At 38.2% G+C, this 23,758-nt stretch overlaps 2 protein-coding genes and 1 long non-coding RNA gene across 5 annotated transcripts in view; 2 read left to right on the forward strand and 1 right to left on the reverse strand.

Moving 5' to 3' along the window:
- Positions 1 to 2,744: 2,744 nt before the first annotated feature.
- LOC146491164 (trypsin-like) lies at positions 2,745 to 4,515 on the reverse strand. The gene is made up of 5 exons (XM_085151817.1): positions 4,344 to 4,515; positions 4,108 to 4,255; positions 3,709 to 3,835; positions 3,375 to 3,620; positions 2,745 to 3,275 (listed from the first exon to the last, which is right to left on the reverse strand). Exons 1-5 carry the CDS (start codon positions 4,399 to 4,401, stop codon positions 3,111 to 3,113), a joined length of 744 nt encoding a protein of 247 aa, XP_085007943.1. The 5' UTR covers positions 4,402 to 4,515; the 3' UTR covers positions 2,745 to 3,110.
- Positions 4,516 to 6,164: 1,649 nt separating this feature from the next.
- Positions 6,165 to 8,084, forward strand: LOC146491165 (uncharacterized). The gene is made up of 2 exons (XR_014872451.1): positions 6,165 to 6,769; positions 7,814 to 8,084. It is a non-coding gene; the product is annotated as an uncharacterized LOC146491165 (long non-coding RNA).
- Positions 8,085 to 20,699: 12,615 nt separating this feature from the next.
- cyfip1 (cytoplasmic FMR1 interacting protein 1) overlaps positions 20,700 to 23,758 on the forward strand; it is a 37,772-nt gene continuing 34,713 nt past the window's right edge. For all 3 annotated transcript variants that reach the window (XM_085150040.1, XM_085150041.1, XM_085150042.1), the window contains exon 1: positions 20,700 to 20,926. The gene's annotated coding sequence lies outside the window, so the exon portion shown is untranslated. The remainder of the gene's footprint in view (positions 20,927 to 23,758) is intronic.

Here is a 23,758-nt window from a genome sequence, read left to right on the forward strand (position 1 = left end):
TATGAATTCTAACAGTTGTCAAATAAGGCTGTCAGTTGTGTACCAACCTGACTTCCAAGCATATGTGCCAACAAAGCAACTTTGAGGAATCTAAACTATAAGATATATTTAGAGTTATTTATTTATTTAAAGAAATAACGCCAACAGCTAATCCTTTACACACCAGAGGACCACCAGAATCACCATGTATGATGTCACCACCATGCACTGAAAAAAGTACAAAAAAAAGAAATATAAGCTGTTGCGTCATTAAATGGTTGAAGAATAATTGTGAGGCAGGTCAGAACACAGAGGAGACAAAACCATGCATGATGTCAGCAAAATGGTTAATTTTTCTTTGTACTGGTGTCAGGGGGACCCTTTTATGGAGCGGTTTGCTTTGTTGGCAAGTATGATTATCATCTACCATATTTTGACTTTCAACCACATCCTTTATTCAAGGTAAGTTTGTCTGTTTGACACTTATCTTTGCAACTTTATTTTTATCTTGTTTATCACAATTACAGTTCCTCATCAGTCTGAAATACATTCACTACTGTATAATTATTCATCATTAATTTTGCACCACTTGCTGCTGTTGTACCTCACTGTCATTTATCAACTTCTTCTTTGGTCTAAATGTTCTTATTTGCACCTGCTTCTCAATTTTTGTCAAGTTAAATACCTTCGTATGTATGATTTCCAGCTGTTATCTTTTACTTATTTTGGGTTTTATGAAAAAAAAAATGTAATCCATCTACTAAACACAATATGAGTAATTTGACTTTTCACTTATATCCAGCCGGTGACACAGAGTTGATAGTTAGGACTTTTTCACCATATTTCGAGCCAAATGTTCCCTGCAGTATTTTTTTTTATCTTTTATGTAATCAGTGGATTGAATATTGAAACTTTAAACTATTCTCTGTAGATATACTCTGTGATATTGTATGTTTTCTTTCATGTTGTATGAATCCTTAAGCAACAGCCAATGTAACAACTGACTGTAGAACTGTTGCTATGGCAGATTAAGCAAATAGTATGCAAAGTATAATTGATAAAAAACAAAAATTCCTTTCTTTATTTCTCTTATTTTTGATATCTTCAGTTTAATCATACTCACAAGCAAAGAAGGCAGATATCTGACGTGACACAGCTGAATGATATCATCTTTGAGTTCTGCAGCAAACTAGATGAGCCATAGATTGAAGATAAGCTGTCACTATAGTAGATCAACATGTGCATAAACAGGTCTTCAAACTTTCACACTTGTTGATGTATCACTCATTTAGTGTTTGAAGCACAAATCTGACTTTGTTATTCAATATTTACTCTGTAAAAAATAATTGTACTTCATGTGCTCATTAGCAATCTGGTGCTGTATAGCCCGAATATGTGGAGACGGCGTCCGATACTCAGTCCTTTTAAGATAGTTGAACATTTTAGACTTTCTGTATATATCTCTAAATCATACTTATGTGTGGGTGGGTGGGTGGGTGTAGAAGCAGACGCTCTCACAGTGCAGGGTTCTTAGAAAACAGAACTAATCCAAGAAAATAGAAAAAAGAATCCATTTTAATTTTTTTCTGAGAACTTTTGTGAATGTTTTGTGTGTTCTGATGAAAATGTTTTCAATTGAAGGAAATCTTGGAACATCTGGTGGTGCAGGAGACCTGCAACAGCAGGAATGTCTCCCTGCACCCCCTGCAGCTATAGGACCCTAGTCTTCCCCTCAACAAGTCTTCCTTCTAGACTCTACAGCTGACTTCCACATGCTTCTCTATACTCAGTTGTCAGATCAAGGTACCAGTCCTTCTTTCTCTCACAGGGCAACTTCATCCTTCCCTTCCACTGGACAGTGAGTTCTGCCATGATCAGTTGTTGGCTGAGGGCTCTGATTTAATACCTCCTCTATCCAGGCTACCAAAATTATGACTAGCTCCTTCCTCTCCTTATTGGTGGATTATAATCATATATGAACAATAACAGTGGCATCCTCTCTCCATCCACTGTAAAACAGATGAGTTCTTCCCTGCCACCTTTCTGTATGGAGAGAATGTGATATTTGGACGATTTAACATTAATCCTGGTCCACGCATGACGTTCTTCAAACCTTTCCAGGAGCCAAATGATGTTTGAAGAAGAGTTATTAAATCATCCATGTAACCCTTCAAAGCTGGCAATCATTGGCCTGGCTGCGTTCTTACTTCTCTGACTCCTGTTTATATTTTGTTTGAGATACAGTACTGTATCTGACAAGTATAGAAAGGCACTACCTTCCTCACTGTGGAAACACTTGATGCAGTCAGAAACCTAACGTAAAATGTTAGGCTTTGGGATGAGAACGTATTGGAATGATACTACCTGCAGCAAACAAGATGAACCACAGAAACCACATTTTCCAGATTAAGATTTGAACTCTGATGCTCAACAGTGAGTTTTTTGTCATCACTTTACTGATCAGCCTTTAGAAAATACCATTTTAATAGACTAACTCATCTTGTTTTTTTATGGAAAATCATTTTCTTCTTGTTCTTTCATCTGCTACCTTTAAGAATAAACACAAAATTATGGAATACTTGGCTGTCCCAACTCCACAGAAACCACCACTTGATGTTTGTATAGTGGGAAAGTTATGGGTGATTAAGACCTGGGATTTGAAAAATTCAGCAAAATTACTGGATTTTTTATACTGCAAAATACACACAGGTAATAATCCAAATGTAGTAGGAGCACAGGACACTTTATTAAAACAAAATTTAAATGTTTGTGCTTTTTATGCCCCAGAACTTTTAATCACATTTGTATTTGTTCATATGATTATCACAGTAGTTCCTAATCAATATTGACTCTTAATAATTTTTAATTTGTCACAGTGATTCTTTCTCATACAGGTTCACTGATTTGAATAAAGAAAAAGTGTAATGTCACAATGACCTCACACTACGAATCTAAATATTCTATTTCAGTTTGTGGAAATTGAGCTAAATGCTAAAATGATCACTGTTACAGAAGAAAAACCACAGTTTCATGCAGGGAATATTTTTAATTTCTGTCTCGGCTACATTGACAGAGCAATCAGAAATGCTGACATGTCAATAATGCGAAAAGCAAAACTTCAGGGATTTTACTCAAAATGTTTTGTGGTTTTGTAGAATCTTGTCGATCCATTGGAGGTATTTTGAGATGTCCGTGTAGACGTTGGGTTTATCTGGGTAGTTACAATTGCTGTTGTGGTTGAAAGAAACGATACCAACAGCAAACCCTTTGCACACCAGAGGACCACCAGAATCCCCCTGTGAGGAGGAAGCATTTTAATTGGTCAGTTTATATTAAGTGTTTAATACAGTACATTTATCAAAAAGAAACCTGCTGACATTGGACAGAATACATACCTGACAGAATCCTTTGCTTGTGCCATATCCACCTGCACAGATAACATTGGCAGGAAGTTGAGGCCATTGATTCTTACAGACTTGTGGGTTAATGACAGACACGTCCACCACCATCAGCTCACCAACATTTTTACCACCACTCATAGTTTTTCCCCATCCAGCCACCTGGCACACTTCATTTTCTGTTAGATCTATTTCAGCATGCGGAAGTTGAATTGCATCGTGTAGATCGTTTGTGGTTGCCAACTGGACACACACAACAAAAAGTAAAAATATAAATAAGACCACAAATATATTTCATGTGAAACTGTTGTCAGTATAAAGATGTACTTACTTGTAGGAGCATGATGTCATTACCCGTCTCAATGCTGTGGTAACTGCTATAGACGAATGGTTTTTTAATCTTTACTATTTGGCCATTCTTGAGATTGTGGTTGCCAAGAACAACATGCGTGGGGTAGCTGAAGGAATAATCATTAAGAAGTTTTCAATTCATTTTCTAAATCTTTTTTAATGACATGAATCAGAGATTGAAGCAGGAGGTCGTCCGTTTAGCTCACTGGTTTGGCAGTGAACCATGTGCCACATGACTGAAATTGAGCAGAGCTTTGCTGCGCATCTTTCCCTGCTTTCTACTCATGTTCTTGTCTAATCTTCACTGCTCCACTATTCAATAAAGGCAAAGAATTATCTTTAGGAAAGAGACTTAAGCAGAAGATGTTTGATTACTCACTCGTCAAAACAGTGTGCAGCAGTGACCACAAAGTTATTAGTGATGAGAAACCCTCCACACACATGACCGCCGTTGTTTTGCACAGAGACCATATATCGCATTGAACTCTCCGGGGCTTTTCCTCCATCTATGATGCCACCCCCATGCACTGAATAAAGCAAAAGGAAAAAAAGGAAAATTAAATGGATGCCTCATTAAATGGTTGAAGAAGAATAACAAAAACTTGTGATTCTTACCGAGTTGTCCAAAGCAGGTCAGAACAAGGAGGAGGAGAAATTTCTGCAGACCGAACATGATGCCAGCAAAATGGTTAGCCTTTGTTTGTAGTGTAGGAGTCTCAGGTTGAGCCTTTTATAGAGCAGTTTCCTTTTGGCAAGTATGATTATCATCTGTCATTTTTTGCCTTTTGACCACTTCCTATGCTACGTGTATGTTTGCATATTTGAAACTTGTGTTATCTTTGCATGGTCTTGCTTATCATAAGTACAGTGCATCATCAGTCAGGAACACACTGCTTTGCACACAGAAATAAAATTATTCACAAAAGCCTTTCACATTATTTTACAAATTATTTATCCTTTTTGCTGATAGCAACCTGCAGTCATTTGATGTATTTTTCAACAAGTCTCACATTTATCTGCTGAAGAATCACAGACCCTTCTACTTTTGGCAGATCTCACCAAGGTTTCTCATATTTATGGTCTTCTGGCATGGATCTTGATCTTCAGTTCACCCCACAGGGGTGAGGGCAGGGCATCGTGCAGGCCAGTCAGTAACATTCCTTTTGGTATTCTGAAAGCAGTTCTTGACCGGGTATGTTTTGGGTCGATGTCATGCTGGAAGACAAAGCAATGGCAATGACCCAGTTTTACTGCTGACTGCTTGAGGATTTCTTTCAAAATCTTCACATATCTTCCTTCTTCATGATTTCTTCCACCTTGAAGAAATCCCCGGTTCCGAATGCATCTTCCTGTTGATGCCTAAAGAGCTCTTTTTTCATCTCATCTGACCAAAGGACGCACTTCAAGTATATATAATATTTTTTCAGCTTGTCCTTAGCATGCATCAGTCTGACTTGAAAGTTTCTCTTTTTCTTGGTCTGCAAGTCAGTTCTTGTGCAGTGTTCTGGTGACTGTCTTCTTTGAGACTACAATTCCTGAGTTGTCTGAGTCATTCACTTGTGTCTTGGCAGTTGTTCCAGGGCAGGGGTCTCAAACTTGCAGCCCAGGGGCCACTTGCGGCCCATGTCACGCCTACTTGCAGCCCGTATCTCATTTTTAAGTCTGACATCATTATCCGTTTCTGGGTCCAAACTCCGCTTCAGGTCCCAAAGTCAAAACTGTGGCATCACTGAGAGTTACAAACTGTCTAAATTCTTTCATCTTTAATAAAATGGTCGGTGTGGCTGCTCTACCAGTTGTAACAATTAAGTTTAACATCCAGGCATCAAAGAAAACAGAATTTATTAAGTTTAATGGAGTTCGAAGTTAGCAGGGAGTTAGCTCGCTAGTTTCCATCTAAAAATGACATACTGTGGCGACCCACTAGAGGGCTCCACTCACACCCAAGCTTGGAGGAGGGGTTCTGTTGTGTTTGGGCGAGATATGCTCAGTTGATGTATGGAGGTGAATAAAGTTGGAGTGGAAAACTAGAGCTCCTGTGTTGTGTGTCACATGCCTCCATAATACCCTGTTCTGACTGAGGGATTTCTGAAAAAATGAAAACATACAGCTCTGCTATCACTTCAGATATAAGAGAAGACAGAAAACTAAACAGTAGTGGTGTTTGTAGGGTATATTATGATGTGCTATGTGGTACTAGCTACACAACTATGGTTAGCATAATATAAAGACATTAGCACAGTGAAGCTTTACGGTGGCCCTGAGAGGCCAAACGGACTGCAACTTCAGAAAACACTTGCAAAAAGAAAAATGCTGCAAAAAGAAAAATGCTGCAAAAAGAAAAACACCTGCAAAAAGAAAAACACTTGCAAAAAGAAAAATGCTGCAAAAAGAAAAATGCTGCAAAAAGAAAAACACTTGCAAAAAGAAAAATGCTGCAAAAAGAAAAACACTTGCAAAAAGAAAAACACTTGCAAAAAGAAAAATGCTGCAAAAAGAAAAACACTTGCAAAAAGAAAAATGCTGCAAAAAGAAAAACACTTGCAAAAAGAAAAATGCTGCAAAAAGAAAAACACTTGCAAAAAGAAAAACACTTGAAAAAGAAAAATGCTGCAAAAAGAAAAACACTTGCAAAAAGAAAAATGCTGCAAAAAGAAAAACGCTGCAAAAAGAAAAACACTTGCAAAAAGAAAAATGCTGCAAAAAGAAAAACACTTGAAAAAGAAAAATGCTGCAAAAAGAAAAACACTTGCAAAAAGAAAAATGCTGCAAAAAGAAAAATGCTGCAAAAAGAAAAAACACTTGCAAAAAGAAAAACGCTGCAAAAAGAAAAATGCTGCAAAAAGAAAAGCGCTGCAAAAAGAAAAGCGCTGCAAAAGCACACACAACACAACGGAAATAGGAAAAAACACAACGGAAATGTTTCTGGGGAGACAATAACCGGATGGACCAGTTGACCAAAACATGCTAACAAGTGCACTGGGACTGGGAGACACTTCAACGAAGTGGAAGCAGAGCGGCCAAAGAGTAAACTTTCAAAAGTAAGTTCTGAATATTATGTCACTTATTTATGTGCAAATGTTTAATAACGAGGAACATTAAAACATTACTGTTGGCCACATGCCGGCAAAGTTATGTGACATTAGCGATGTTTGTACTTTCAGCGTTTACTTTGTTTTAAAGTCTTTACTTTATACGCCGTTCGATAGTCGACCTTAATCTTACAGAGAATGTGATGATTTTGTGGATAATTAAAGTCAGTCATATATCCACAAACACAACAGGCTGAAAGTCAGTGATGCTGCTCGGTTTGCAGTCCTGAATATCACGGCACAAGCAGGATTCACTGCACTGTTAATGTTAGCTATGTTATATTGCTGCCTCTGTTCGGTGGTGTTGAGCCAAACGGACCTTAACGTGTGTTTGAACGAGCTGACGGTTCACTCATTGTAGCGACTTCCACAGTCGCTAGAGGCCGGGGATGGAGCCCGCCTATTTGCCTGACGCGCTGTCAACTTTAGCAATAATGCGAGAGGTGGAATTGTTTGCTTGTTTATTAAAGTGTTTACAGAGTAATGTCATCTCAAGATTTGGACTCTTACAACGTCACAGGCTCTGATGTAACAAGACGAAACATGTTGTGCAGCGGTCAACAAAAACTACGGCTACCCAGCCCTCCTCTCTGTCAAAATCAAAACCAGTGAATGACAGACTGACAACGCCCTCTTAATGTCACCGCTAGCACCCACGTGACTCCCATTACACATCACCATAGCAACCAAACAAATGAAAACCCAGTGATCATCAAAAAATTCAATACATTTAATTATGGTTCCTACACTCATTAAGCTGAAAGAAAGATGCTTTAATCACAGCAGTCACACATGTGTCCACTGTACCAGCTGGGAACTCTTCTTGTTTAGCACTCGTAATAACACTAAATCCTCCTGTTTGTAGCAGTGTGTACACCTGAGACTGTCACCTGTCTGTCTGTCCTGCACTCTGTCTCTGTTTCTTTCTCTCTGATTGTGGAATAAAAGTATGAACATGTATTTATAAGTTACACTTGTGTTTGAATCCTGCAGCTTATCACACATTTGATTTCCATGTGTGACGACTGCAAGTGTCCAGAGTGAGGACAGACTGAGGGACCCACTGCTGCACATCATCTGTGAGGCTTTGCACCCCCAATGATCCACCAGGACAAACTCAGCAGTGTGTGAGGAAGAGGAGGAGGAAGAGCCAGCAGCAGCTGACAGATGGAGAGAATAGACAGACTGTTCCCTGTTTGTGAAGGACTGCTAGGAAAGTTTAGAATAACTAATTGTCTGTCCTGAATCAGTCTTATTAGGTAATGTTCAAATAATGTTATCATCCCAGTGTTTGCAGTGTGGGAGAAAGTACTCAGGGCCTTCAAGTTACACACTATGAAAGGCAGCAACAAGTTTAATGTTCAGAAACCTGTATCAGCAGCAGAATGGAGCTAAAAATAAATGTTTGTTTCAGTTTTATGAAGCTTTGAGTATTTTGGATCAGTAGCACTGCTGTGTTTGTTGCATCATATTGCTGTAATTGTTTATATGCTTTATATATTCTGAGGTAAGTTGATCTATAGTGTTACATCATATTCTATAAGAATGTTATGTGTTTGTAGACTTTCTGCCCAGTTTGACCCATTTAGCAGAAGTCAGCCTGTTTAAGGCTCTGATATCTATTCTGTATGACTTAAAGCAGTTATGACATGGTCTGATTTTCTCACCCAATAAAGGAATATTTCATATATCAGTCTACTCTTCATTCTATCAGAAACAGTTATCACAGCTCGTACATTTGCTTCTTCCACACATATATGTAAGCATTGAGCCAAATTTAGTAATGCCAACATATTAAAAGAACAATATTTGTCTCTTATATATAATACATCTATATATACACTGTCACAGATACTTGAGTGTCTTTAAGTGAAGATTTAAGGTGATAGGAAATATAAATAAATGCAACTTGAATCTTTACTGAAACTCAGTGTTTGACACAGAGTTCACTCACATGTGCTGTACCAGTGTACCTGCACATGTGATGTGACAATAGAAGTGATTTGATTTGAGAGTTCAAGCTCACTGCTGTAATAACTTATAATGATTAATATAATAACTATAATATTGGCCATCTCATATTTACACTGACTTTAGTCTCATGAACAACATTAGCTAATTGTTATTTACTAGCTAATCTTAAATAACTGTTCAGTACAGATATGAAGCCCAACAATCATGTTTTACAGTCCTGTGGTCTCAGCCTCAGATACTTATCAAATCACACAGAGCTCGTGTAGAAACAAACAAACAAATGTACAAAATATGTACATTTGTTCACCTTAAATCTTCACTTAAAGACACTCAAGTATCTGTGACAGTGTATATATAGATGTATTATATATAAGAGACAAATATTCTTTTAAATGTTCTTTAAGGGAACAGTCTGTCTATTCTCTCCATCTGTCAGCTGCTGCTGGCTCTTCCTCCTCCTCTTCCTCACACACTGCTGAGTTTGTCCTGGTGGATCATTGGGGGTGCAAAGCCTCACAGATGATGTGCAGCAGTGGGTCCCTCAGTCTGTCCTCACTCTGGACACTTGCAGTCGTCACACATGGAAATCAAATGTGTGATAAGCTGCAGGATTCAAACACAAGTGTAACTTATAAATACATGTTCATACTTTTATTCCACAATCAGAGAGAAAGAAACAGAGACAGAGTGCAGGACAGACACACAGGTGACAGTCTCAGGTGTACACACTGCTACAAACAGGAGGATTTAGTGTTATTACGAGTGCTAAACAAGAAGAGTTCCCAGCTGGTACAGTGGACACATGTGTGACTGCTGTGATTAAAGCATCTTTCTTTCAGCTTAATGAGTGTAGGAACCATAATTAAATGTATTGAATTTTTTGATGATCACTGGGTTTTCATTTGTTTGGTTGCTATGGTGATGTGTAATGGGAGTCACGTGGGTGCTAGCGGTGACATTAAGAGGGCGTTGTCAGTCTGTCATTCACTGGTTTTGATTTTGACAGAGAGGAGGGCTGGGTAGCCGTAGTTTTTGTTGACCGCTGCACAACATGTTTCGTCTTGTTACATCAGAGCCTGTGACGTTGTAAGAGTCCAAATCTTGAGATGACATTACTCTGTAAACACTTTAATAAACAAGCAAACAATTCCACCTCTCGCATTATTGCTAAAGTTGACAGCGCGTCAGGCAAATAGGCGGGCTCCATCCCCGGGCTCTAGCGACTGTGGAAGTCGCTACAATGAGTGAACCGTCAGCTCGTTCAAACACACGTTAAAGTCCGTTTGGCTCAACACCACCGAACAGAGGCAGCAATATAACATAGCTAACATTAACAGTGCAGTGAATCCTGCTTGTGCCGTGATATTCAGGACTGCAAACCGAGCAGCATCACTGACTTTCAGCCTGTTGTGTTTGTGGATATATGACTGACTTTAATTATCCACAAAATCATCACATTCTCTGTAAGATTAAGGTCGACTATCTAACGGCGTATAAAGTAAAGACTTTAAAACAAAGTAAACGCTGAAAGTACAAACATCGCTAATGTCACATAACTTTGCCGGCATGTGGCCAACAGTAATGTTTTAATGTTCCTCGTTATTAAACATTTGCACATAAATAAGTGACATAATATTCAGAACTTACTTTTGAAAGTTTACTCTTTGGCCGCTCTGCTTCCACTTCGTTGAAGTGTCTCCCAGTCCCAGTGCACTTGTTAGCATGTTTTGGTCAACTGGTCCGTCCGGTTATTGTCTCCCCAGAAACATTTCCGTTGTGTTTTTTCCTATTTCCGTTGTGTTGTGTGTGCTTTTGCAGCGCTTTTCTTTTTGCAGCGCTTTTCTTTTTGCAGCATTTTTCTTTTTGCAGCGTTTTTCTTTTTGCAAGTGTTTTTTCTTTTTGCAGCGTTTTTCTTTTTGCAGCGTTTTTCTTTTTGCAAGTGTTTTTTCTTTTTGCAGCGTTTTTCTTTTTGCAGCATTTTTCTTTTTGCAAGTGTTTTTTCTTTTTGCAGCGTTTTTCTTTTTGCAGCATTTTTCTTTTTGCAAGTGTTTTTCTTTTTGCAAGTGTTTTTCTTTTTGCAGCATTTTTCTTTTTGCAAGTGTTTTTTCTTTTTGCAGCATTTTTCTTTTTGCAAGTGTTTTTCTTTTTGCAGTTGTTTTTCTTTTTGCAGCATTTTTCTTTTTGCAGCATTTTTCTTTTTGCAAGTGTTTTCTGAAGTTGCAGTCCGTTTGGCCTCTCAGGGCCACCGTAGAAGCTGGAGGATGAACGCTAAGTTTTTTCCACTCAATAAAAGTTAACACAAAGGTTCCCGATGGTTAGGGACAAATGCAATTGCATGGCAGGAAAAAGATGCTGTAAATGGACCAAACTTCAGTTGAACAACTGAGATAATCCATCCACAATAGGTTAGTCATTAACATACTGCTGCATGGGCTGGGCCATAGTTATATCATAAGGTTTGAAAAACCGAAGCTTTAAAACGTGCTGCTGATGAATAGTGGTAATAAAAACTGATAGAGGCCGACAGTGATCACTGACTTTTTAGGGGCTTGTTCAGATGAAATAGAACAAGATACAAAGCATTAAAATACATTAAAAATACAACAGCCTTAATAAACACAGAAGTAGCTTTCGAACATCATCACTCAATAATAACCGGATGTTGATGTGAAGAAATATAATAACTGCATTCACTTTTGCAGTTTTGTTACATTATACAACATTTAAAAAATAATCTTTGTGGGTGTTTTCTTGATGTTTGTTTGATTTTTTGTACTGCTTGAACACTAAAGAAGCTGTCCAATGAAATGACAATGCCAGTGGCCCACAGCTCATTTAAGCTTGAGACCCCTCCTCTAGGGTCTTTAGATACATCTCTCACTAGGTTTTCTTTGCATAGTTTTTCACTTCCTACCTCTGCCAAGCTTGTTCTGTACTGCATGGCTCTCTTTGATCATCCTTGATCATGCTTTTCAGTCCAGTTCTTGACACACGGAAAAACTGTGATAACTTTGTATATCCATCTTCTGCTTTGTTTTGGGAGCATCAACAATTCTTTTCCTCGAGTCTACTGATTTCTTTTGCTTTTGGCATGATGCTGATGTTGATGTATGTTTTTATTGTTATTACTGGTTAGTGTTGCTATGCTGAGTAATTAACTAAGTAGTACCACAGCACATACCATACAGATCTAGAGGCAACATCATAAGTGGATTACATTTGATTGCATAAGTATTTCTTTTACAATTGTAGCTGCTGCTCATTGAGCAGCCATGTCCACTTTCTGTGTTTGTTAGAAATAAGTCTGGTTTGTTTAATAGTAACACCTATCCTAATCACAAAAACATAATTTTCATCCTTCTACTAAACACAATATGAACATTTTTACTTATATCCAGCAGATGATACAGAGTTGATAGTTAGTTTTCTCACATATTAAACGCTGATGACGTGACACATTTAAACGATATTATCTTGGAGTTCTGCAGCAAACTACATAAACCATAGAAACCACAGCATGAAGATAAGATGTTACTATAGTAGAACAACACGTACATAAACAGGTCTTCAAAGTTTCACATTTGTTGATGTATCACTCATTTAGCATTTGCAACACTAGTCTGACTTTGTTAGTCAGTATTTTTTAAGAATACTGAAGTACGTGTGCTCGTTAAGTGTACATGCTGGTGCTGTATATTTCAAATCTTATTACCCTCTGTTTTAACGAAAACCTGTGTGTATTCAGTGTTACTTTTCTAAGCTGTTTACGTACTTCAAAGACCTTGCCCCCGAGTCGCCCTCGAGTCACCGGGCTGCTTCCTCTATATAGTCACAGATATGATCAGATCTGATTACAGCTGAAGGCACGAAATGCAAAGACTAAGACTCACTTAGTCAATCAGTACATCTGTTAATGTACTGATTGGAAAAGTCATGTTTAATAATCTAGAAAATGTTGCTGACTCAAATTTCTGGCTTTAGACAAAGATAACCATTTGCACGCCGCAAAAAATACAGCAGTTTGTTTTTGTATTAGGTTTTTTTTTTTTTTGGCTCATATTCTCTGCACCATATTTGGGGAGAAAAGTTCATCTTTTGTACCGAGTCTGTAGTTCTCATAGGCTCAAGTTCTTTATCTGCATCATCTCTGTCTCTGCAGATGTGTGGAGTGTAGAAAGATGGGTCAGGGGTCAATTTGGACCTCCTCGGCTTTATTGCTGCTAAATTGGTTTAATAAAATTTCCTGCAATGAAAGTCTAAATTATGGACATTCCCTTTTTAACCCTTTGGGAAATGGTAAAGGTAAAAATCTGAGTATTAACTAATTTTTTGTAAATCACTCTTACAGGTTACTCCAGCCCTTTATCGTACCAACCATTGCCAAAAAGATACCAAAAAGATACAGAACCAATTTGTAAGTTTACAGTTTGGGCAACGGTTCAGCCTCTGGAATCTCTGCTGGAATATCCAACGATGAACTTCTGAGATCCAATCTTCTGAACTGCTCATCTCACAGAAGACAAAGGGAAGAACGAAGGATGTTCCTGGGCGCTCTCCTTTATACTCTGCCAAGTGCCCATTTTCCATCTCTCCTCATATCTAAACATTCAGTCATGTTGTTTACATAATATCATCCGAAGTATAGCTACACCCTTATCATCCTCCCATCGGACGTCTCCACATAAATTCAGAGAGCAGTGACTTCTGTGTGTCACTCTCACTCATTTCCCCCCTTCGACAAACATCATCCTATTTTTCAAGGCTGTTTTTTACACATCCTCTCAGTTAGGCCTGTCTTGGAATCATTATTATATTTTCTTATGCATTGTATTGGTTAAACTTAAACACACTTATATTTAGTATACTTGATTATATTCTGATCTGTTCTGCTTATACTTCTGGGAAAAGCAGAACAGATGCAGGGCTAACACAGAGAAACAGACAACCATTCACACTTATGGGCAATTTATCACAATTAATCACCAGGTAAACTAACCCCACTAAAAGAGGAAGCCGGAGTACGTGGAGACAATCCACACAGGGAGAACATCAGTGCTAACCACTACACCACTGTGCTGCTATTCTGATCATTTGTAGACATAACTATCAGCAAAATCACATATGAATTATGGTTCCATCTTCGATAATTGCAACACTTAACAACAATTCTCTTATTCAAAATCATATATGATGATAGGTTAGAGACTCATTTCTTATCTCTTCACATTCCATTTAACATATTGATCAAACTTTTATTTTATATTTAATTAAGAATAAAGATAATTAGCAAAAGCACACAAAGAGACTCTGTTTTAGCACATAAATGATTGGATGTTGAGCCTTTTTACCCTCTCTCAAATGTAATGAGAGGTAAACCAGGGAGACTTTTCTTCTCTCTATCTTCTCTTCTCTTTCTACAACACCTTTCTCCACAATACACCAAGGGTATTGTGGATATTTGTACAGTAAATGTAATTCTTGTAATTCTGTTGCCTGGAAAGCATTTGCATACATTTATGTGATGCGGCACAGAAGTTGCACAGAAATCTCTGAAAATCAGATAAAAGAAACCACAGCTTCGAGCTTCAGGCGTGACATAATTTAATCATTCCTGACAGATGACAGTGTAAAAGAACATCTTGACTCAGTTCGACATTTCACGCAACCTCTGTGAAATATGTCAGTAAGTGATACTCTAATTGAAAAGTGAAGTATTGCAGTTATCTCACTCACTGTAAGTACTGTGTGCTGTGGGTTGGAAAATAGAAGCAAGAGCTGGGGTGGGAGGGGAGAGAGGTTCACCCTGCAAAGGTTTCCAGTGTGTTGTAGGGCTAACACAGAGAGACAGCAAACCTTTCACTTTTAAAACCCATTTATAATCACCTATTAATATCACACTAATTGTGTCAATCAGCATCATTTCATTACGATCACAAGCATATCTTTGAATTGTGGGAGAAAATACAAACTGCACAGAATCCCCAGCCAACCAGGAAGTTTGAATCCCGAACCTTCATTCAGTGAGGAAACGGTTCTAACCACTGCACCACCCTGATCTCAGCCCAAACACTACAGAGGCAACTATGCTAAAACAGCTTGTCAAACACTGCCCCCTAATGGTGACGATTTATTAAGTTTGGCTAACCTCCTAAGACCCGAACACTTTCATGGCATGGATTTTTAATTCCTCTTTCTCTGATATTTGGGCTGATTAGGACCTGATGAATGTAAAAACAAAGAATCACCAGATTTATTTTTTTTTACCTGATTTTTGTTTCTAAGAAAAGTGAGAGCCACATATGAGGACATTCATTTTAAATTTTGATAAAACAGAGGCAGTATAATGTCCTCGTAAGTGGATATCAGGCCCTTGTAGAGCAAAATTTAGTCGTTTTGGTCTAGACAACCAAAAATGTGATGTCCACATATGTGGACGCCAGGTCCTAGGAGGTTAAAACTAATTTCTTTTTCCCGAGAATGTTTTTGATCTAAGAAAGGAATATCGATATATATCTGTGTAGATGTTTGGGACATTTGGATAGTCATACATGTCATAGTTGTTAAAGGAAAAAACACCAAACTGCTGACTTGTCACACATCATAGGACCACCAGAAGCACCCTGTGAGGAGGAAATCTAATTTAATTTATTCCATTTTTATGATGGTTAGATCACATTTTAAATGAAAACATTAAAATGTTACCTGACATATTCCTTTCTTTGCTTCAAGCAGTTCTTATCCTGTCTCTTCCATGTATCGTTGATTAATATGGGATAACTTAAACTTCAGCTTAGTAAGACTCTGTACCTCATATATTACCATGAGAATTATCTCAAAATGCTGTGATGATCATACTTTGTCCATCAAGTGTGAAGAAAATTGAAAGAAAGAAAAACTTTGTTGAGCAGTAGATGGTGCCATTGTAATATTTTGTATAACATATAATAATATAATACTGTGGTGTTCTAACTGGGAAAAGGAAAATGAGAAAAAGTCAATCTTACTAAAAAATTGTATATATTATCATTTTTTATTATGATAAATCAGGTATCAGGCGTCAGCCCTGGAGACTGTGATGATTATTATATTTTTTCATATAAAGACAAATCTATAGTGGTTTTAATAATGAAAAGAAAAAAAATATGCAACTCAAAAACAGAAACTAAAAAAACATTTAAAGGATAATTTAGTGTGTCCATCATATAAATGATACACAAGGAAAATGCAAGGGAAAAAAAATACATACTTGGTTATTTGAGCCCAATAATGTAATCCACCATTCTTCTCTTTGAAACATCCTCCAGCTTAGAGCTGTTTAAGTGATGAACACGGTTCATCAATATTTTCTGCTGGGAATGTTTCTGGAAGATTTCTTCTTGGTTTTCAGTTATTTTATCAAGCTTCATTACAACCTTCATTTGAAAGTCTAAGAAAAAAACAGATGAGTAAGTATTTTTAACATGTGAAGAAATGACAGACCTCTGTTAATTACACATCTACATTAAACTCCAAACTGTGTCTTGTGTTGCATCATATTACTGAGGGGCATAATGAGAAAACTGACAAGAAAAGTCCATGGTGTATGTGGGTATGAATTTCTGTCATTTTAATTGCAATAACTTATAATTGTGTACTGTAATTCATATATATTTTTAGTGTATAATGTGATGCCCGAAAAGAGTTTTCTGACACACAAGTGGAAAAAAAAACACTGGAAAGATTTTTAACTAAAACCTTCTCGGATGAGAGGTGAAACGTCTTCAAGCAACTTAAAGAAGTCCAGACGTTTTTCTTTGCAAGCTCCTTTGACTATGATGACCTGGATGACTGAGAACATTCACAGACACTTATCCAAACCTTACTATTATTTTAAAATAAATCTTCTATCATTTTTAAAAGAACATTGGAATTCTTATGTCGACTGGTATCCTGGTAATTAATTAGCTGAGGTATTAAATTTAAAGAAAACATAAGAAAGAAAATAACCAATGGCATCATAATATTTGACATTCATTCGCTACTTAACTCCACTTACTTGGTCAGCATAAACTTCATAAATCTAAGCCATTGAGTTGACAAGAGTCATTAAAGATAGTACCGTCCAGTATAGTCAAGCTTTGAAAATCTGGATGTACTAGCTCCTATAGCCAGCAGATGTCACTGTTGAGACATGGCAATATCAAATTCAATAATCTATTATTTCCAACAAGACAAGGCATTTAGTTTATTAAATAAAGACCTTTAGACGCTGTATGTATAAAATCGGTGCAAATGATTAATAGATTTGCCTATTTTTCATCTCATTCACACTGACAACGTAATTTCACTGGACAAATTATTATTAGTAGTAGTATTATTAGTATTATTAGTATTATTAGTATTATTATTATAAAACTGAATAAACAGATCTGGCAAATTAGACCACTTCACCTGGTCTGATGGCATCAGCCACACATGGGTAAAACAAGTCCATTTGTTCACCTTTTTTTTTCTAAAAATGTTTTCTGTTATATTAACTATGTTTCTCTTTCTTTGAGTTACCTGGTTTTGGGCAGTGGCTGTTTCCTGTCTGGGCAAAAGGCATGGCTGAGGAATCCCAGAAGAAAATGCCTGCTCAGCAGGACCAACCACGTGCTTATCAGAAACAGGGGTGTTTTAGGTTTACTTATGTTATTCTGTGCTTAGTTAGTATTAGTGTTTGTTTTTGTTTCCCCCCTGTTGTGTGTAAATTGTTTGGCAAAACCACTATAAAAGCTACCCTCTTGTGTCTTTGTAATTAGGTCAGGTTATGAGTTAAATTGTGGGAACTTTGTTTTAAGCTTCTGAAAATTATTTTTTGTAGAGTTATATTTAGTTGACCTCTTTTATGGGCCCACTAATTATATTTTTGAATTTTGTCTTTTGAACTTTTTTTGAGGGTTAAAATAAAGAAAACCCATTTTGAAGACATTTTTTCCTGTCCTCTATGCCTTGGCTGCTTGGTCCCTCACACTTGGCAAAAAGTCCACTCTTAGCTCAAAACACACAACTGTACTGTGTGAGTAACTGTAAATATTAGGGCCACACAGTTAACTAGGAATTGAACCATAGTTAGAAAAATTAATTATGTTGAAGTTGTTCCTGGGATCTGCTGGAGCCACTTGCCTAGCTTGGGGATCACTGCATCGAATACTCCGATTACCACAGGGACCACTGTTACCGTAACCCCCTACATATTCTCTTCTCTCAGCCCTTGGTACTTCTCCAGGTTCTTGTTTTCTTTCTTCATGATGTTGCTATCACTCAGTATAGCTACATCTATCACTATGGTCCTCTTCCTCTGCTAGTCATGTTGGTTAGCCATCACCAGGTTGTCTGTCTTTAACATGAAGTCCCACAGGATCTTAGCTCGGTCACTCTCCACCACGCTAGAGGGGTGTCCCATTTGACCTAAGGACTTCCAGGTCATACTTGGCACAGATGTTCCTGTACACTATGTTGGCAACTTAATTATGGCATTCAATCTATGCTCTGCCTGCTAGCATCTTGCACCCTTCTGTTATGTGCTAGATTGTCTCAGGGGCATCCTTGCACAGCCTAAGGGACCATGCACAGTATGTACCACCGGCAGGCAGAGGAAGTGTCTGATATCCAGAAGTCCTTTACAGATATATAATCCTAGAGAGAGAGAGAGAGAGAGAGAGAGAGAGAGATAAAATTATATTTTATTGGAAGGCATTCAGATCTTGTGTTACATTTAGTGATTCTGTTCGTGAGCCACTCAAACTTTAGTTTCACATGACCACTGCCAAATTTATCAACATGCTCCCTCTTTGGGTGAGAAAGCGGGAGCATGATCTCCTTCTGCTTTGAAGGAAGTCATGCTCATGATTGGCTCACTCCGTCAGTCTTCACCTTCTTGGTAAGTTCATTAAAGAGTTCAGAGCATTCTAGTTTATTTCTGAAGCTCCACCTTTTTAATTGGTTTCCATTCTTCACAAGGCTCTTTTGGTATATTACCACAATGTGATAATTTTTTGGCACTAATTGCTCTCTATACACAGCCAAACTCCTATGCTTATTTTATTTTATTCTACTTCAGTTGTATCCATTTGCAGAATAATAATAATATGGAGTCCAGAAGAGCTAAAGCTTGGAAGCACTTACATTACTTTGAGTTTGATTCTGTAAAAAGTCACCAAAACATTAGTGTCCGCTGTACACTCTGCGTGGGAAGAAAACTTCTTTGTTCAGCAAAAAATTAAATTTCAAATCTGAGCAAGCAGCTACCACGCTGCCATGGGAATGTGAAATTCATAGAGAAATCCCCAGATCCTCCCACTGACATGCATTGCTGTGTTTTACTTGCATCTATTTGAAAGGGTGAGTGTAAACACAAAAGAATTGTTTTACTTTATATGCTGGAATATGCAGAAAATAGGTTTAAATGTTAAATTTCTTTCAGTCAGAGACTGTTGCATATAATTAATATTTTGCTTGATGCAATGTGCATAAAGATAAAAGATTAAAAGTAATAAAGCAATTTTTAAAAAGAGACTTTTTCATTTGATTCAGTTTCATGTAATGGATTATGCATAAAAAATAGAATTGGGCTGAAAGGTCTATTGCTTTATTATGTATTCAGGTTGTGTATCATGTTTTTAAAAAGTAACTAAGTAATAAAGTAACTAATTACTTTTGAAGTAATCAGTATAGTCATGGCATTATTTTCTTGAAGAAGTAATCAGTAATTAGTAACTAATTACTATTTTCAAGTTATTGGACCAACAATGCTGATTAGTGGGCTGGAACAGCTCTTTGTATGTCAAAAAATTGCTCCTCTCCATGGTTGGCTGATGGACGAACAACAGCACAAGCAAGTACTGATACTTTTGATGCTGCCTGCATCTGACAGCAGACAGTCTCTGCAGGTAGACAGGTATTTGTAGCTGCATACAAACTGCCAATGTGCTATCACCATAACCATAATTTCCCAGTTACTGTGCATTCCTCTAGTCGCATCTTGTGGTATTAATTGCCCTCCACACTTTGGTCAGGTTCTAATTGTTCCACCTGTTGGCACTGGCCACTCTCCACATTTCTGGCAGGTTTTTACAGTGCATTTCTTTGGCTATGCCTCATGACACTAATTGACCTCCATACACCTGTCAGATTTTTATACAGTACCTTGTGATATTAATCGCCCTCTATACTTTGATCAGGTTCTGATTGGTTTCACCTGTTGGCACTGGTTACGTTCCACATTTTTGGCAGGATCTTGCAGTGCTTGTGACACTAATCAATCTCCATACATGGGTAGGTTCTTGTGGGCTCTACCTTGTGGCACTGCCCTCCATATCCTGACAGTCTCATACAGTTCATTTCCTTTGCTGCAACTTTTGGGACTAATTGCCCTCCTTTCGTGAGCAGGTTGTCGGTTGAACCTTTATTTATACGGGTAGATTCCTACTGGAGAAGGTTCTTGTTGGCTTTATTTTGTGGCACTAACTAACCCCCATACACGGGGCAGGCTCTTACAGCATTCCTCGGGCTTCGTCTTGTGGCACTAACTGTTCTCTGTACTTTGGGCAGGTACTTCTTGTTTGTATCTTGTGACAATAACTACTCTCCATAAACGGAAAAAGTCCTTATGCTGCGCTTTTCTACTCTGCCTGAGCACTCAAAGCATTTTATTCAGCGTGCATTATTCACCCATTCACACAAACACTTTTTCCATCTACTTTTGACAGATTGATATTGACTTGGGGTACTAACCACCCACCATACTTCGAGCAGATTCTTGTCGGCTGCGTCTTGTGGCACTAACCGCCCTCCATACTTTGACAGACTTCTACAGCACATTCCTCCGACTGCACCTTTTATCCTCGGAGTTTCGGCCCTAGCGGAGGAGTCCAGCACGGCAGCTCTTTCAGTTTCCTGTTGAGTTTCCCTGTTTCAGGGACAGGAACTCCCAGCTCTGCTTCTGTCCCCCGCCCATGATAATAACACGGACTGAGGGCAGGACACGATTCTTGGATTAAAGCCGTCCAAAGTCGGGACTTCCAGGGTTGCGAGAGAGATAACTTCCCAGCTTTATGGCGCTGTAGTCGGGTTATAAAGGCACAAGTTTTCCCTGCAAACCAGCAACTCCGGGTGAGTAGAAACGATTGATCGCAGAGTTGGTTTCCAGCTAACTCGCCCACGGCTGGAAAAAGAAAAAGTTGTGCCGCTTCGGTTCGGCAGTTTCCTCCCTGTTGGGGCTCCATGCGGTAAAAATAGGCTCGGATCTAAAGATAATCAGCTCCGAGGAGGTGAACAGCTTGTCGCAGAGCCGTTTTCCTGCTCGAGGCCCGAGCTGTGACTAATCTCAGGCCACGGCACGAAGAGCCATTTTTACCGCAGAGTCCTGTTGGAGGCAGGACAGCCTCACACCAAAGAACCACTTTAATCACACACTGTCTCCGCGTTTCATTACCGACGAGTTAATTTTACTTGATAAAAGTAACACCTGGACTTCAGAAAGAGGCACCGGGAGTGAGAGCTGGGGTCAGAGATTTAAAACAGTCAAAGTTTTTCACTTTCAAACTAAAAACCGCCGAGTTTAAAACGTGAGGCTGAACATTTGGGGTTTTTCTCGACTTTTTCTTCTTCTGTTTGTTCCTTTGGGAATTACAGTCAGGAGAGGTGTGTTCAAGAACTATCTGTATTCCCCTGTGTCCTGATGCTGCATTCACGGTCCAGTAAATCAACTCAGTCATCCTTTGAACGCGTTTTAGTTAGGTATTTTGGTTTATTCGGCGTTTGGAGACTAAAGTTGAAAGTTCCAGAATATACCCCCAACTGTGCTGACACTCACTGCTGTGTTCATGTGTTGAAAGAGAAATGATGTCTCGGTTACTCAAACTGATGCTGGAGTTTGATCTACAGTTGATGTACAGTTTACATTCTGCAGAGACAGTGAGTTCAACTTTACTCAAATTTCTAATTTTGTTGAATTTTTATCAGACAGCAAAATAAACAATCATTTTTTAACTTGATATTTATTTCTATAAGACAACATAAAATATAAATACTTGCTAAAAAATCATTCTAAGCTATAAACTATATTACACATTTTAATACTCTGCAGTGTCAGGCCCTCCTTCCTGTTTGGGCTTCTATTTTATTCAAAAGAAGCAACCAATAAGCAAAAACAAAGCACTCGCTTGCACCATGCCTGAGATAAAGTAGATATAAAAACCGCATCATAGATGATGACACCTGATGAATCACTTCAGAACCCTACATGTGATCTTTAACCTACACAATTCAACAGAAAAACAAACTGAAACCTTTTTGGGGGTGGAGCGGGTGGAGATTAAAGTAGAAAAACTAAAATAATATGTTTGCATAAGTGTGTGCACCCACTTATAAATGTGGATATGCGTGGGGATAATTAACCAAGCACATTCAGATTAATGCCAAATAGTCAGAGGACACTGACTCTGATTTAAAATCAAATTTTAGCTGCTCTAGTCGGATTTTCATGATTTTTACTTTTTATAGCAAAAAAGCCACGACTGCAAAGACTCAGTCAGGAGAAGTGCACAAGTGATTTCCAAGGCATTAAATATGGCATAGGACACTGAAAAGATGGTCATCAATACGTGAAGAAAACATGGCACAACAGTGACTTCACCAACAGCCAAAAACTGATGACAACATGATTCCAGATGGTTTGTTTGGTTCAAAAGCAACACTTCACATGACCACAGAACAGCATACCCATGGTGAAGCACGGGGGAGGCAGTGTCATGCTCTCCTGTGGAGGGACCTGAAGAAAATGCACTGAATTCTGCAATAAAATCAGTTGCCCAACACAGTTCCTGTTTAAGGATCCTCGTATTTATGCCATTAGGTTATTATTGAAGTTTCTCACTCTTTTATTTCCTCCTAAATGGTCCTTATGTGTTTTTGTTTTTTTAGTTGAATTGTACAGGTTAAAGGTCACATTAAAGGTGGAAAAGGTCCTGAAGTGATGTATCTTGTCATTGTTTTACATCACAAAACCCTGGCATTCTAACAGGGCATCGGTCACAGGACATCGGTTATTATATAGAAATGATATATCTATATTTAAATACTTTCTGTAGAAAGTTCATATAATCGTACAGTAATTTTCAGATCTATTTCAATTCAATTTCACTTATACAGCGCCAAATCACAACAACAGTTGCCTCATGGCACTTATTATATTGTAAGGTAGACTCTACAATAAAACATACAGTGAAAAACCCAACAATCATATGACACCATATGAGCAAGCACTTTGGCGACAGTGGGAAGGAAAAACTCCCTTTTAAAAGGAAGAAACCTTCGGTAGAACCAGACTCAGGGAGGGACGGCCATCTGCAGCGACCGGTTGAGGTGAGAGAAGGAAGACAGGATGAAAGACCTGCTGTGCAAGAGTTCCAGAGCGATCTCTGGATTTCCTTGAGATGAAGAATGCAAATACATAAGTGTGAGGTGGAGTAAGCATGCCACAGCTTCATCTCCTCAATTTGTCTCGGTTTAAAAATGTCAGGAAGCCAAAATTATAAGTGAAATTATTGTGGGATGAATTGTACAGGGGTGCTGTTTTATGATTCAAAGTGTAAATCTTCTTTTGAGTTAATGGTCTAAAAGGCTAGTGCTTTAGATTAACTTCATATAACAGAGCACCTTTCTAAAGCCATTGAAAGGGCCTTACTGGGAATATTAAAACATTGGGGGTGCTGTTAGGATCTGTAAGGAGAAAGAACTGCCCTGTTTGTCATAGCTTTGTTATTACTCTTTTTTTTAAAGTGCTTTACTTATCAGTGTGTGCTGGAAGATGTGGCGGAAGGAAGGAAGGAAGGCAAGCGGGAGGGAGGGCTGGTGATGAGGCAAGATAGTGTGGGTTAGACTACATCTAATGTTGTTTTGGTAGAAGCTGCTATTTTATTTTATTTTTGTGGTCCTGTAAGC

The sequence above is a fragment of the Neolamprologus multifasciatus genome, chromosome 23 (genome assembly GCF_963576455.1).
Source record: "Neolamprologus multifasciatus chromosome 23, fNeoMul1.2, whole genome shotgun sequence".
Classification (NCBI taxonomy): Eukaryota; Metazoa; Chordata; class Actinopteri; order Cichliformes; family Cichlidae; genus Neolamprologus; species Neolamprologus multifasciatus.

Bases quoted from the DNA above. Each gene is read 5' to 3' on its own strand.
- LOC146491164 (XM_085151817.1), bottom strand. From the start codon at position 4,401: ATGTTCGGTCTGCAGAAATTTCTCCTCCTCCTTGTTCTGACCTGCTTT. The intron at 3,836-4,107 runs GTGAGTAATCAA...TTATTCCTTCAG, and splicing joins GCTGCACACTGTTTTGACGA to CTACCCCACGCATGTTGTTC. The intron at 3,621-3,708 runs GTAAGTACATCT...GTGTGTGTCCAG, and splicing joins ATGACATCATGCTCCTACAA to TTGGCAACCACAAACGATCT.